The following is a 15,125-nucleotide window of genomic DNA, read 5'->3' on the forward strand; positions in this document are numbered from 1 at the left end:
ACTCGACCAGAAAGCCATATCAATGTTGCGTATCAACCTAGGTTGAAACGGGCTGATGTTTATATAATATCAGCAAAATATTGCAATCTGCCCTTGAAGAATTGCTGTTTAGTTCCATTCCATTGCTTTCATATCAAACGTTGAATTTGCTTATTAAATTTTAGCACTGAGAACTATTATTTATACACTTTTCGATATACTATTTATGTTGGATAAATTTCACATAAAATTTTCTAAGATCCCGCTAGTATAGTTTATTCATAATATATTTAAATTTATCTTATGACAAACACGTATATAAATGCTTAAGAAAACTTATGAAAATATCCTATGATGTGTCCACAAGCTGTTTTCAACTTATTTTAATAAGTTATTGAAGATATAATTTGTAAAAACAACTTGCAATTTATATAAAAATAGTTTTAATAATTTCCTTTTTATTATAAAAGTAACTTACATAAAAAAAATACTTGTTTAGTCAAATTGTTTGTCCAAATGAGCCTTAACAGACAATCATTATCCAAGTTTGCTACTAACGTGGAAAGATCCTTCATTTCTTTTTCTTCTCCATCTCCCATTACTAAGCTTTTGGGAAAATTATTGTTACTCCGTTTTTTTATGACACAGAACATGCATCCTTCACAGCATAGACCAGAAGTATAACCAAAATCAATCAAAATTGAGATCCCTGATTAAATCGAAACCCGTGCCAATTAGAAACTAATTGAAAGAGGATAAGACTTAAAATTTTGAAACTAAATAACTTGTTTTTTTCCAGTAATTCTTCTATGGAAGGCCAGTTAACTGAAAATGAAACAATTGTAATTTTAGGCTAACAAGCTCATTATAGGAAGGGTTAAAATTGGCACGTGAAAGAAAGTTGCACAGAAAAATAGCAATGTTTTTGGAAACAGGAGATTACAACAATACAATATTACAATATGCCATAAATTACATTTCTAATTAAAGCAAAACTAGTAATGGCGAAATAATTTCATATTTAAAGAGGAAGAAGCTACAGTATAGGCACAGTAAACAAGGTGTTCATGATCCGGGTTCGTCTGATTTGATGTCGTCCATAGTAACTTTTGGGTAGTTCTCATAGCCCATAATGCTATTTATCCGTATACGTGTATTTGGCTGTCACATGTTAGAAATTAACACAATGTTAAACATTTCAAACACAAGGCCAAAATCATATTTTTAAATAAGCTAAAAATTAAACACAAATCGGACAATTTTTATTGGGTGAGATGTTATTGGAATTTTTAATTTTTGCATCAGATTTAGATAAATCATTGAATGGTTTAATTAACCTAACATAACGGCAGGGTAATATCGCACCATTTAGTATAAGAGGTGAACCATTCTAGATGTGACTATAGCCACCTTAAAAAGCATGGTAAAGTTATCATGACTGCCATGGAATGAGATATCTGGTTCCCAAATTTATGGTTCCAAAGGCCTGGAAAAAAAATTGATGATAACCAAAATTTCAATTTTACTTCACCATTCCTCAAGCTCAGACAGATCATTTTACCAAATTGTCCACTAAAGGGATAAGTTCATCAGTATTTTGCCTCCCCCTGTTATTTTCCTCTCGAAAATTTTATGAACTATAGCAAAACAGAATTTATTATAGAGATTGGCCTTTACTAATTCCTTCATAATGAAGAAAAAAAAAATGCCTAGTAGTGGGGATTTGGATAGTTTGCATGAAGTTCTAAGTTTAAATCTCATTATCGCTGTTGTACAATGAGATAGAAGCTTAATGGAAACAATGAGCATAAAGACCAAAAACAATGCAGGGGTTTATTATTTTCTTCCCTGGATGAATTCTACTTCACTGAAAATAACTGGATAAAAGAAACGAAAATTAAAAACCAAGGATGGTAAGTGCATTTAAAAAATTTCATGCATGTATTTCTGGCCAAGACATATTTACCCTTACTCCCTCAGTCACACATACACAAAGAAAATGCATTCACATATTTTCAAATAAATAGTAGTAATTCCCAACTACTTCCAAGCCATGCAAACTGACATTTTAATTGCATAATATTTGATAAATAATTTCATTGCACATGTAAAAGCAGAGCTGTAGTACCTGTCTGTGCCCAATGTTTCTGCGATAGTGTTTCTTCTTTTTATATTTGAAGACAATTACTTTGGGGTCTAGACCCTGCAATAAAAATAAAATGGTTAGGGTAGAATTTTTTTTCTTTTAATCCTATATCTGGAGAAAGGAAACAAAAAGAAAGAGGTGTACCTGCTCTTCCACTGTTGCATATACTACAGCATTTGTTACAATTGGTTTCCCAATGTAGCAAGATGTATCAGTGCCAACCAGTAAAACCTTGTGTAAGGCAATCTGTCATTCCCAACAGCTAAAATTAAACTAATAGTAAAATAAGATTTGAAAATCACAATAGGTATTTCATCTAATATAATCACTTTAGCCGGTGTCACCCCTAACCACTTGTAAATGATTTCATTCTGCAGCTTAGGCAAAATTTCCTAAAAAGTACTTCTGTGTAGGAAACCTTAAAATTACAGGTAGGAGTCATGGTTCAGCTCATTAATCAGACTCGATTATATATTGACATCATACACGTATAATCAGGTAAATTTTCATGATAATCAATCTTCCAAAAAAGGGAATGGAGCATTCGTATTTTTGCAAGCATCATATGAGCCAATTATACCACAATAATAACAACATATGGTATTTTACTCCCCAAAATTTGAGATACTGTGATTCATGTGTTTGTGCATATATAAAAACTAAACTGGCATTCACCACTATTCAGTTAATTATTATCCAGTTGCCATCACATTCAAATGGAAGAAAATTTTAGCAGCAATGACTACGGAGAAAGTGGTGGTAGTAAACCAGTGATAGTCAAAATAAAATACAAAAAACAAGTAATGAATGAGTTTAAAGAATGACGCAAAACTGTGGCTGATGAGCTACAAAAAAGGGTAGCCTATTACTGGAGGTAGAGAAAGACACACATAAAAACTATTGGCAAAATCATTATGAAGGACTGAGAGGTCAAGGGTTTGTCTATACTATTGACATAATTTCATAATAGAATGGAGCATTCTATTTATTGATAAGAATAAGCTTGATAATTGTTGTTGAAAATTGGTAGAAGTTAAGAACAAGAAGTAAACAACAAGCTATGTAGGTACCTTATCATTAACATTAGCACCTTTCAACCTCTGAACAGTAAGATGTCGCCCCGGGTGAACAATATATTGGCGTCCACCAATCTAAACAAGACAACAACAGCAACAACAACAACATAAGATGCACATAAACAGAAGACAATAATATTAGCAGAAACCACAGAACAAAAAAAAAAAAAAAAGCACCACAAACTGAAAGCGGAACAACACAAACAACAGTTCAAACAATCAAAATTAACCATTTTACTCAATAACTGCCACATATATAAACAACAATTAAAAGCATTTATCTACAACTACATGTACAATCACTAAGAAAAATCATCAATTTCAGACCAAAGCTCGCAACTTTTCCACATTGGCTAACCGAAACCAACACCCAACATCGGAAAAAAGCCATTCACAATTCACAATTCAGCACTCACCATTACGACAGCGAAGAGACCGGGTTCCCAGGAGGGAGGCTGAGCCGGGACAATTTGGTCCGGTTCGGGCTCGGACGAACCGGTTTCGGTTTCGGCAACCGCGGATTCAGAGACCTTAGGAAGGGTTGAAATAGGTGAGCGAGGCGATAAAGTGAGCTTGTAAGAGGTAGAAGGAAAGCGATTGAGACTGAAAGGTTGAGAAAAAAGAGGTTTAGGGTCGTGGGAAATGGCGCAATGGGTTCCGAAGGTAGCGCATAGTGTTGAAATTGAAACAGTGGCAGTGGCCATTGTTGTTCTGCTTCTGAGGCCTATCTATCCTCTCTTCTCTTCCTATCCGTTTTCTATTACCGCAAGGGACTTTTATTATATTCGCCCAAAAATAAATTTTAAAAAGCCTTTTACTTTTCACCAAACTTTATTTTATTTGTAACCCGTTTACCAAGGAGGGTGTGTCAGGTTATAAATTCATTGGTATCTGTTTTGGATTGATATAGATAATAAAAAATTCCTTTTAGTTTATTTTTCTTTTGGTGGAGGGATCTCATAAATTCTCCAGGAAAAATTACAGAAAGAAAGAATCAACATATAGTTTTTTTTTTTGCGTGATTTCATATTTTTAAGATTTTAAACTTTTGCAGTAAAAAAAACCTTTTAGGGACTAACATTTTGCTAAGTTAAATTACAAAACTTAAATATATTTTTATCTTTTATATATACTAAAATTTTATAATTGGTCCCTACTAATTTTTTTTATAAGTCTCTTATATTTGAAAAATGTTATGCAATGTCTCTGGTTGTGAGAAGGGATCTCTTATATACTCATGTGAAACTCTACACGTCAACAAGTTATTTGTGATGACACATCACATTAAATGTGATATATAAATTGATCACATATCATTTGACATGACATCATATTTTAATTAAATTAAAACAAAAAAAAAGATTAAGGTTCCCTATAATGAAAACATTGTCATTTAGGAATAAAAGAAGGGTTGTGTCTTCTTTCCCTAGCACTGATTATCACGATAGAGAAGAAGAGCCTTACAGTCTGAGATTCGCGATGTGCACCTCCCTATAGTGTTGGTTTGGCTTCTTTGAGGAGTGTATGTGCGAGTTAAATGTCTTCCAACCCATAAAAGAGAAAGACATCCATGAGTTCTTAGCGGTTGCTGTATAATGTGCATAAAGATAAGAGGTGTACATTTTGGATTTGGGATGATTTCACAAAATATTTAAACCAAGGTTTTGGAAGTAACATGGAGATTAATCTTTATCTTTCACAAGTAGAGAAGTTGAAGTAGAAGACTATAGCAACTAAATAGAAACTTGCATCACATGAGAAAAGGACTTGTCTATATGATAAACAAATGCAAGAATTGAAGAAGATGTTTGCTTGCAAAATAAGAGGCTCAATCTCGAGGATATGCCAATGGTATTGAAGAATTATGGAAAAAAATAGTGAAACAACATATGAAGACAAATATTGAGATAAAGAGGATGGAGGTCCTGTGATGCATTGTGGTCTTTCTTTAGGGTTTGTTGTATATTGTTAGCATTGCAAATAAATATTTTAATTATATGCAAATAAATACAAATGATAAAAGTTGTGTCTGATGTGCTATCAGATCATGATCTGTATGTGTATCCTCAGACGATGCATCCATAAGATGATTTGTCATGGCATTTAAGTAGTATATTTAAGACCTTCATTTAATACTTTGTGTCTGAGATTCTTTCATCCAGAAAACATTCTCATAGGATCTGTCAAAGTCCTATGAAGAATAAATGGAGTCCATAGAAGACGTTGATCCTCATCAAAAGGGTGCCTCTGTCGTTGCATATTTGTTATGATGAAAGAAGTAACTTTCCTGTTGAAATACAAGGCATGTCCGCCTTCAACATGGACTTTACATGAAGAAAGGATGTGTATTTAATTCAAACATTAAATGCTCCAACAGGCTCAAGACTTCGGACGAAAAGCAGAGTGAAGAACCCAATCGTTTTGAGACAATAAATACTTGAAAATGAAGACTATATATAAAAGAAGCTTTGAAGAAACAAGACACAAATCATCTACGTGAACATATTATTTCATTCTTTCTTATAAATCTTTTGTAAATCTTTTTATAGATACTAAGCTTTGAAAACACTTTGTATACCTTGAGAAAAAAAAGTCTAAAAGTGCGTAGTGATATACATATGTAAGACCATCATACATTAGTCATTGTGCAAACTTTCAACAAATCTCGTTAATTTGTTTAAAGCAATGACTTGGTAAGACAAAGAATACTAATCTAAGTCAAGCTTGGGGTAGAGTTTGCATGTGTAATAGCTAATGAAAAATACTTGTAACTTTGATAAATTAGTGAAAACTTGGTAGGTTGCCAAGAACTGGATGCAGTTTTGGGTTTGAGACGAGCCAGTATAAATCTCTATGTGTTTCCTTTTATTGTTTTAACTGACAAATGGTTTGAATTTATTTTTAGATTTTATATCTTGTTTTGATTTACAACGAAAATTGTTTTTCTAATCATATGCTAGAGGTTACATCAAAACTTTTTTTTTTATCTATTTTTATGTTTATATACATTAGACGATAAACATGTTTTTGTCTTAGAAAAACTTTTAAATTTCTAAAAACATAATTCGATCCATCTTCTTGTATCATTTGCTTCTATACGTTTTCAATTAAGTTGATGATGCAAATTGTTGTTGTTTTGTTGTTTTTTTAGATGTATTGATTCAAAATTGTGTTGTGATTAAATTTAAGGTCATCGGTGTAATGTTTAGTTATTACAAGCACAAGTTTGTAAGAACACGTTCACTAGTGACATTTTTTGGATCAAGTCCATATTAAATTGCAAAAATTTGTATTAGGTTCCTATGAAACCTCTATTTCTATTTGTTTTAATTTAATTAAAATATAGTATCATGTGAGACAACATGTTGTTAGCTTATGTGTCACATTTGATCCACGTGACATCATGAGTAACTTATCGACGTGCAGGATTAATAGCCACATTAACAGCTAATAGATCCCATTTAACCATAAAGACCTCACACAAAGTTTTTCAAATATTAGAAACCTATTGCAAAGAATTTTTTTTTATTAAGGACCATATACAAAATTCAGATATATATATAAGTCATAATTAAGTCATAATTAAAGACATTTCTTACATAGAGTTTAACAGATATATACTGAAATTTTTAAATAATTGTACATATCTTGTAATAAAAAATTATCATGGGAATGTTATAAAGTCAATAAAATTATCATATATAATAATATATAATTAAATAATAATATAATATTATTTTACACTAATGTGTAACATTTACTTTTTAGATCACATGTCTTTTTCATTAAAGACAATCTTATTCGAGGCTAATCATGGTGAGGAAAATATGAAAGAATTTATAAGCTTTATTTCTCTTTCATCATTAAAAATATTAAATTATTCATTATTTTTACATTTTGTTCTCTATACTTACATATATTATTTTTTAAGTTTTAGTTTCTATACTTACATTATTATTACAATTTTTGTCTCTATACTTGCAAAATATCTACATTCTAGTCTTAACACCTAAAAATTATCTAGTTATACAAGCAATTTCTCTTAATATTTTTGTTATATGGCCTAGACTAATTCTTTTATTTTTTAACCCGATGATCAGTTGGGTAGGCCTACGGGCTTCGGATTATAATTTCTGTTTGACCCATAAGTTCCAAATTCCAATCTAAAACAGACTATAACTATCGTATGAAAAATTGCCCATGATTTTTCTTCTATTGTCAAATCTACAGTGTTTTTCTTTTCTCTCTCACACGAAACCCTCTCCCTCCCTTTCCCTCAGATTTCTCACTTCCTTTTCTCCTTTCCATTTCTCACCTTCTCCCCCTCTCTTCATCTCTTCTCTACCCCTTTTTTGGTTTTCCTTACTCTTACGAATCAAAACCCGCAACTTTGGACGTCGTTGGAGGGCTTTCGTCGCTACCCACCATAACTGACGAGGTAAGTACTCTAAATTTCTCATTTCAGGAATTTGAAGCCTGTGCTTTGGCTAAGTTTTTTTTTTTTTACCTTTACTCATTTTTTTACCTCTTCCTTTGTTGATGTTGATTGCGATTGGGTTAAAAATATTGGGTGAGGTCTACATCATAGCTATGTTGCTAGATTTTTGTTGGTATGAAATTAATTGAGCGAAACTAATTGGATGTATATTTGCTGAGTTTTTACAATAATCAATCCATGTTAACACCCGCTTTCCCATTTTGATATTGCTCATTTGAGAAAATCAAATGATTTCAGAAAAAAAATACTTTTCGTTAGGAAAATCACAAACAAACATTTATTCTTTTGCTTTTTCTGAATATTGCTCCCATAGCAGTGATGACTCTTGTCAAACCGTGAGAGAAGAGAAGATTTTCATAAAAAGTCTCATGTTGGTGACCTTCTTTCCCCTCATTCTTCTTTTCTCTCTTCTTCTACACTGTTTCAGGGGTGACCACTGGTAGCAAGGTGTATTAGGTCCAATTCATAGTACCTGAAAGCACACTTTACTCAAATTGGGAGGAGGTGTTAGTAGGTATGTGGTAGCATAAATTTAAATTGATATTTGTTGATTGTTAGTACTTTTTTTTGGCAGTTAATGGGTTGTATTTATCACAATTCATGTTAACTGCAAATTTGCAGTCTTGTTTGATTTCTTCACTGATATTATGCATATAGTCGTGTTTAACCATCTTTCGTGGCATTTATTTGTGTTCTATTTGATTATGTGACTGCTCCGGAATAGAGTATTTATGCAATATCTTGATTTATAGCACCAGAAATGGTAATGGCAACTAACAAAGAAGAATTAATTAACTCATTGGAGTCATTCATTATGATTGTTTCTTTCAAATTGTCTATTGAGTTCAATCATTTGTTGCTTCTATTGATTTTATTTGATATTTTAGTAGGCATGATCGGTCCAGGGGCTGTAGAAATATTAGTGAAGGATTTGAAAGTCTTTGACACATTTAATACTTGGTTGCATTATGAATATGTTGAAGACAAATTATAGAAGACAAAGCTAAGCAGCAATTTTATATATCTACAAGCAGCAAGGGAATATGTTGGAACAAATGGTGGGCACATAGGTTTGGAGCTGTTATGAGCTTAATTTATTTGAGGATGACTTATATTTTAACAGTCACAAGCATTATAAACAAAAAACGGTCACAAGTAAAACATAGAATAAAAGGAATATTGATTCTGTTTGCGTTTTGTTTTGGATACTGGCTTGACTAGATATGTTTTCCTGGTCCGATGGAAATTTTTGGATCGTTGGTTGATTTGAAGTTAGTAATATGCTGAAGCAGGAAGCTACAAGAGGTCTGCATTTCACGATAATATTTCTTTATGTACAAGTTGTTTTCTATTGTTTACTCAGATTTTTGTACTCTCGCATCTGTACTCTGGCTTGGTTTTTTGCACTTGTGCTAAAACTGAGTTTGTCTTTAATAAATACATTCATTTTGCATTTTAATAAATAAAAAAATCTTTTGTCTCTTGCTATTGCTCAATTAGGGACCCTTTCAATGAGAATACCACGCAAGTAGGCATGATCTTTAATTTTATATAATTTCAGTTAAATCTTTTAGTTGTGATATTTTAAATTTCTTTTTTTAATTGTCCAGGAATTTGGGGAGAATATTTAATTTTGACGCGGTATATGCCTGACAAAACAACCGTGAAATTTTTTCTAATTTTTTCAATTTGATCATTTTATTGCTTAGTGTTAATGGACAAAAGTGGCTATAAAGTCCAACATTTTTTAATACTTTACTGAAGTCTAACTTTACGTTTTTTAATGTATAGAATTTGATTCCCCTAAAAAAAAAGTATAGTAACAAATATATTATCATAAAGTATGGGAATGGAGACAAAGCACATATATCTAGGAATAAGTACAAAATTTCGTCGCTCTAAAAAATCGAGAATAATGTTGGAAGGTAGGGATTAGGTCGAGAAACAACATACCCATCCTGTCCATTTTGCTATCGTGTCTATTCACAACTATTGCTTATATATTTTTTGTTTAAAATAATTACATGATAAGCTTAAAATATACTTTGTCTTTTATTTTATTTTATTTTATTCATTTTAATTTTGTTTTTTAATTTAAGAAAAATATTTTAATTTGTTCACATATTTTTATTAGATTAATTTATCATGTAATATTACCATGTTTCAAATCAGAATTATGTAACTGTTGTTCGATATATCTATCATGAATGTACACTTAATATGTTAACAATTTCATTTTTTTTACTTTATAATTTAATCTTTTCTAAAGAATATACTAACAACATAAATAATATCTCTATAATTTATTCAAATAAGCCGTATTACAACTTGCGGGAAATCAGTCGAGTAACTCATGCGAACACACAGTGTTGTGCTAGTTAGCATATAAATTAAAGATGAGTCTTTCACTCCACAAGCACATCCAATATTGAAGCTGTATAATTGCCTTTTCTGCTCCTACCAACATCTGGACCACCCTTTCTCATCATTGCTGCAAACTCTGAATAATTAATTCTCCCATCCTGAAAATAATACAGAAATTAGAACCAAAAAGCCCCATAACAAAAGCAAAAAAAAATGCCTCAAGTACCTTTAGAGAGAAAGGATTCCTAGATAATTTCATTCAAATATCATATAAAAGTGTTAATTGTGTCTGCATCTGTTTTACAGTCTTTAATCCTGATGGATGACTTTTAAAAGAATCAAGAAAGTAAAAACATATTTCACTTTAACTAATTTTGGAGATAATAAGTTCAAATGATGTCATAAACTTTATTGTTAAACTAAAAATGGAATCAACAATGAAGTTGCTAGTTAAACAAAGCAGGGTGACAACAATCACATCAGCATCTACAAGTGATTTCGCTAACACATTTACAGGAACTTACGTTGTCTTGATCAATCTCATTGATTATCTCATCCAGGTGCATATTACCAAGGCCAAAGTCTTTACAAGCCTGTTGAATCTCTTCAATGGTGATGTAGCCACTACCATCTTTATCAAAATAGGCAAAAGCAGCAACCAAATTCTCTTCTCGTTCCATCTTATTCAAGTGCAGTGTAGCAGCGAGAAATTCACCATAGTCTATTGTTCCATTGTTGTCTATATCAGCCTGCCAAAGTGCACAAGGGAGGGCAATTAATGATCACCTAATTCAACATATACAACAAAAAGCAAAAATGGTACTATCACCAATCCTTTTTATAAGAAGCAAGTTATAGTGTATTTACATTGTAGCTTGCTACTTATAAAAAGGACCAGAGGTAGTATGAAGTTAGTATTTGAAATAACATTAAACACCTTCGTTTGTATTACAATCAATGATAATGATAATCTACCTACCGCTTCCATAAGGGATTTAATTTCAGATTCCATGAGATCACAGCCCACACTTTTCAAACTATCCTTGAGTTCCTCAAAAGTGATTGTCCCACTATTGTCTTCATCAATCATTTTAAATAACTCTTTTAATCCGCCTATTTCTTCCTCTGAAAGTCTTTCTGCTATGATCTGAAGAATTTTTTTAATGAGTAAATGTAGGCGCCTTGCTTAGATGTAGACAAGGCTATATAAAAAAATCGATTAAGCATAAAATTATACAAAAATCGATATGAATGGGTATGTTGAAACGAAGAGACCATACATCTGATTTAATCATGATTAACAAACAAAAATCTTACAAAGGATTAAAATAAAATATCCAGCAAAAGCATAAATATCTAATACTACAGATAATTTAAATTTCTTTAATCTAAAATTCATTATTTGGATGTTTTTTATGAACAATTTAAATTTTTAGATTTTGAAAACAAAATTTTAAACAATTAAAAATGTGAAATTTTAATTTTCTTTTAAAAAACGAGAAATTGAAAAAAAATTTCTTGATAGAAGAACCTTCTAAAATATTTTTTCGTATTTCTTTTATAATTTTTATTTTCTCTTCCACCAAAAAATATTTGAAATCTCGTTCTCGAATTTATAACTCATCTTCTTTTACTCTCACAAATTTAATTTTTTTATCCAAACATAAAATTTTGAACAATTGAAGTATTTAAAATTTAAAATTTATTAGAGTTTTAAATTCTCAATTTCGAACACAAGAGAAATGTATTCATAGAAACCGGCAATTCTGTAAATATAATTTCAAATAAATAACTAACTGACATGACATCCAGATTTGATTCCCCTTCCAAAATAGGGCACATGCAACTTTTATGCCATATAAAGTTATGAGATCGTCTCATTCAACAAGTTATTAATATAAATCTTAAGACAAAATCAATATCATCATTGAAATCAAACAAAAAAAACAGTAAGGCATACAATGATAACTAAACATACACGTAATGCCATCTTCTGAAGTTTATTCATTGTTGAGAAATGCTTTAGGCGTGTCAAAACAGCAGGGTCCAGAGGTTTGTCAGGGGCAACACTATCATCAACAATCCAAGGGTGACCTGATTTTATATAAGATTCTGCAGGCGTTAGATCTTCTACAAAGCTATGAAACCATAATGAGCTGAGATACACCAATTAATAGCACATGAAAATTCAGTTACAACTAGTACTCAAGAAACTCACATAAGACTTCATGAGCAGAGATTCTTTTCTCAGGGTCCTTATCCAACATTTTTTTTATCAAATCCTTAGCACTTTCTGATATACTTGGCCACGGATCAGAAACAAAATCAATCTCTCCATGTAAAATCTCTTGGAAAATTGCTGATTCGGATTCTGAAGATAATAGAAAAAGTGAATGAAACTCAGACACAAAGAAGATAACAAGTATATTTAGAGAAAAAACTTGAAAGCTGTTAGTCCAAGAGAATTACAGTACACATTAGGATCATTACTTGCCCAGAAAGGTGGGTGCCCTCTCAGTAAGATGTATAGGATAACACCAGCACTCCATACGTCCACTTCTGGTCCAGTTTGCTTGCGTAAAACCTCAGGAGCCATGTAGTAGCAAGTTCCTACTATATCACTAAACGTTTGTCCTGAGAAGAAACACATTAAAGGCCACCGTAAGTCATAGACACAAAATTAACAATACTAACAACTAACATTTTCCCATTAAAAAAAATACACTCATACTAAATACAAAATAGATATAGTTAAATGGCCAAGCCAATATTTTTTGTAACATCAACTTTAGGTCATTAGTTATTTTGATTCTAACTTTGCAGGTTTCTTTGACGACCAAAAATTTACTTTCAACTGTACTTTTATGATGACAGAAGGAGTTATCTATTGTAAGAATGTCAAGCAAACACTAATAACTACTTCTATGAGACTTACTTGACAAGCTATGTGGACGAAGAACTTGATTTTTTGGATTTTGCATTGTTGAAAGTATATATATCCGGTCAATTGTAATATATATATTAAACAATATATAGTTGCTGTACATTTCTTTCATAATGATAAGAGTTTTTTCTCGTACGCACAAAGCATTTTGATGTGAAGTACTTGTTACTTAGAGACAAAAATCTAGAGTTTTAGACTCTAAGTGAAAACATTGCAAGACAAATCAACCAGCTAAAAAATGGTGTGAAGATATAACATTAGTCTAGTGGTTGGAAAGGAAAAACTTAAAGTTATGTTAGACAAAGTTAATTAAAAGCTTAAAAATTATCTTAGAATCACATGTGTTTAGTAAAATTATGTGAAGTAGTTAAAAAATATAAAATTAAATAAATGGACATAAAATTTTACCTTAAATTAAAAAGATTAATAAGAAAATATAATAAATGTTGAAGGGTAAAAAAAAATATATATAAAAAAATTAGAAACTAATATTTTAAAAAATACAATGATATAAGTTATTAAAATTAAAATTCGTTTACCAAACAATAAAATAAGTTTTTCAACTACTAAAAAAAAATTAAAAATTAAAATGTGTTGCAAACACACTTTAATGGTGAAGGGATAAATAGGAGGAAAAATTGAGTTCAAATTTTCCCATCATTATTTCTATCAAAAACTAACATTAGTTGATAAAAAAAAAACTAAAAACTGGAGTAATTGACTATGGGAGAGCTTATATATATGCATATTGGTAACCCAAAAAGACATTGTATGTACATGATGCATTACTGAAATGAAAAGATGAAAGGAAACCTGGCTTGTAGAAGACAGAGAATCCGAAATCGATGACCTTGATGGTGGCAGTTTCGGAATGGCTATCAAACAAGAAATTCTCAGGCTTGAGATCCCTATGGATGACCCCAAGAGAGTGACAAGCCTCGACCACTCCAACAATGGTCTTCATCAACTTGGCAGCCTCTTTCTCGCTGTAATGACCCTTCTGAGTGATCCTATAGAAAAGCTCGCCGCCACGGCACATCTCCATGACAAGGTGCACGGCGAATTTGTCCTCGTAGCTTCCCTGCACCCTGGCCACGTTGGGGTGCTCCGACAAATGGTGCATCACCTGAATCTCCCTCCACACTTCGTCGTAGTCCTCTTGCTTCAACAGCTTCGCCTTTGGGATCGTTTTGCATGCATACCTCTTCTTTGTCTCCTTGTGAGTGCACACGTATGTTGTCGCCACGTGCCCTTTTCCTAGTACCTTGTTCCCAATCACGTAGTGCTCCTTCACGTTCGGAGTCTCGTGCGGCATCACATTTTTGCACTTTGAAGACATTCTTTTTTTTCTGTTTCCTCCAACAGCAAGAATCTCTAAGCTAGTGTACATTATTGATCCATACTCAATAGTATTCAATTGCCACCATGATCACGATCACGATGCCACATTTTCAGTTCCGTGCAACAATTGTCAGGGCTCAATCTGGTAGAAAATTAACGAACCTGTAACTTCTTTGAATAGCAGTTTCATCCGCACAATTTTCTCATGATTTAATAATATATTGAATATTCAATAAACACTAAATATAATAATCCTATTTATATCTCAACCCCATTAACTAAAGTATATATCCATGTTAATTACTAATTTATTTTTAAATAATTTTTGGATTCGTGAAAAATGAAAAAAAAAACATTCTAGCAGTTAGTTTAATTAATTTTAGATTTTAAAAAAAATAATTACTAGAATTTGTCATTTTTAAGAAAATAATGATATACTTATAACAAATTTTTCTTCATTATATTAATCATTTGATTTAATATTTTTCTTTCTTTTTCTCTTTGTATCTCCCTTAAATTATAAATTTATTATATAAAATTAATGAACGACTAACATTATTCTTTATAGAATACTACGTAACCCTATTCCGACCAATTTTAATTGCATCTAGAACGGGTATACATAATAAATAATCTTTCATGTCCGGAAAAGAAACGTAGATAGACATACACTCAAATGATTTATTCCTAGTCCATTGTTTGTTGTTGCTAGTGATATAAATTAGATTAAGTTGCAATTTTAATCTCCTGTACGTATTACATCTGGAACCTAGGAGC

The 15,125-nt window shown here is 31.5% G+C and overlaps 2 protein-coding genes and 1 long non-coding RNA gene across 3 annotated transcripts; 1 reads left to right on the plus strand and 2 right to left on the minus strand.

Moving 5' to 3' along the window:
• Nucleotides 1-902: 902 nt before the first annotated feature.
• LOC100527321 (uncharacterized) lies at nt 903-3,953 on the minus strand. The gene is given in 5 exon segments (NM_001251219.2): nt 903-1,140; nt 2,108-2,182; nt 2,270-2,371; nt 3,196-3,276; nt 3,618-3,953. Coding segments are annotated over 5 exon segments (642 nt in total). The 5' UTR covers nt 3,906-3,953; the 3' UTR covers nt 903-1,044.
• A 3,409-nt stretch (nt 3,954-7,362) lies between these two features.
• On the plus strand, nt 7,363-9,740 carry LOC102666628 (uncharacterized). The gene is made up of 3 exons (XR_416518.4): nt 7,363-7,639; nt 8,127-8,213; nt 8,587-9,740. It is a non-coding gene; the product is annotated as an uncharacterized lncRNA (long non-coding RNA).
• Nucleotides 9,741-10,060: 320 nt separating this feature from the next.
• Nucleotides 10,061-14,458, minus strand: LOC100811596 (calcium-dependent protein kinase 11). Its single transcript, XM_041005888.1, has 7 exons — nt 13,821-14,458; nt 12,554-12,697; nt 12,282-12,434; nt 12,042-12,157; nt 11,043-11,210; nt 10,588-10,812; nt 10,061-10,221 (listed from the first exon to the last, which is right to left on the minus strand). Exons 1-7 carry the CDS (start codon nt 14,395-14,397, stop codon nt 10,105-10,107), a joined length of 1,500 nt encoding a protein of 499 aa, XP_040861822.1. The 5' UTR covers nt 14,398-14,458; the 3' UTR covers nt 10,061-10,104.
• Between the last annotated feature and the right edge of the window lie 667 nt (nt 14,459-15,125).

Source organism: Glycine max, chromosome 10, assembly GCF_000004515.6.
Source record: "Glycine max cultivar Williams 82 chromosome 10, Glycine_max_v4.0, whole genome shotgun sequence".
NCBI classification, from domain to species: Eukaryota; Viridiplantae; Streptophyta; class Magnoliopsida; order Fabales; family Fabaceae; genus Glycine; species Glycine max.

Bases quoted from the DNA above. Each gene is read 5' to 3' on its own strand.
- LOC100811596 (XM_041005888.1), bottom strand. From the start codon at position 14,397: ATGTACACTAGCTTAGAGATTCTTGCTGTTGGAGGAAACAGAAAAAAA. The intron at 12,698-13,820 runs GTTTCCTTTCAT...GTTTCTTCTCAG, and splicing joins CTCTGTCTTCTACAAGCCAG to GACAAACGTTTAGTGATATA. The intron at 10,813-11,042 runs GTAGGTAGATTA...GCACTTTGGCAG, and splicing joins TTAAATCCCTTATGGAAGCG to GCTGATATAGACAACAATGG.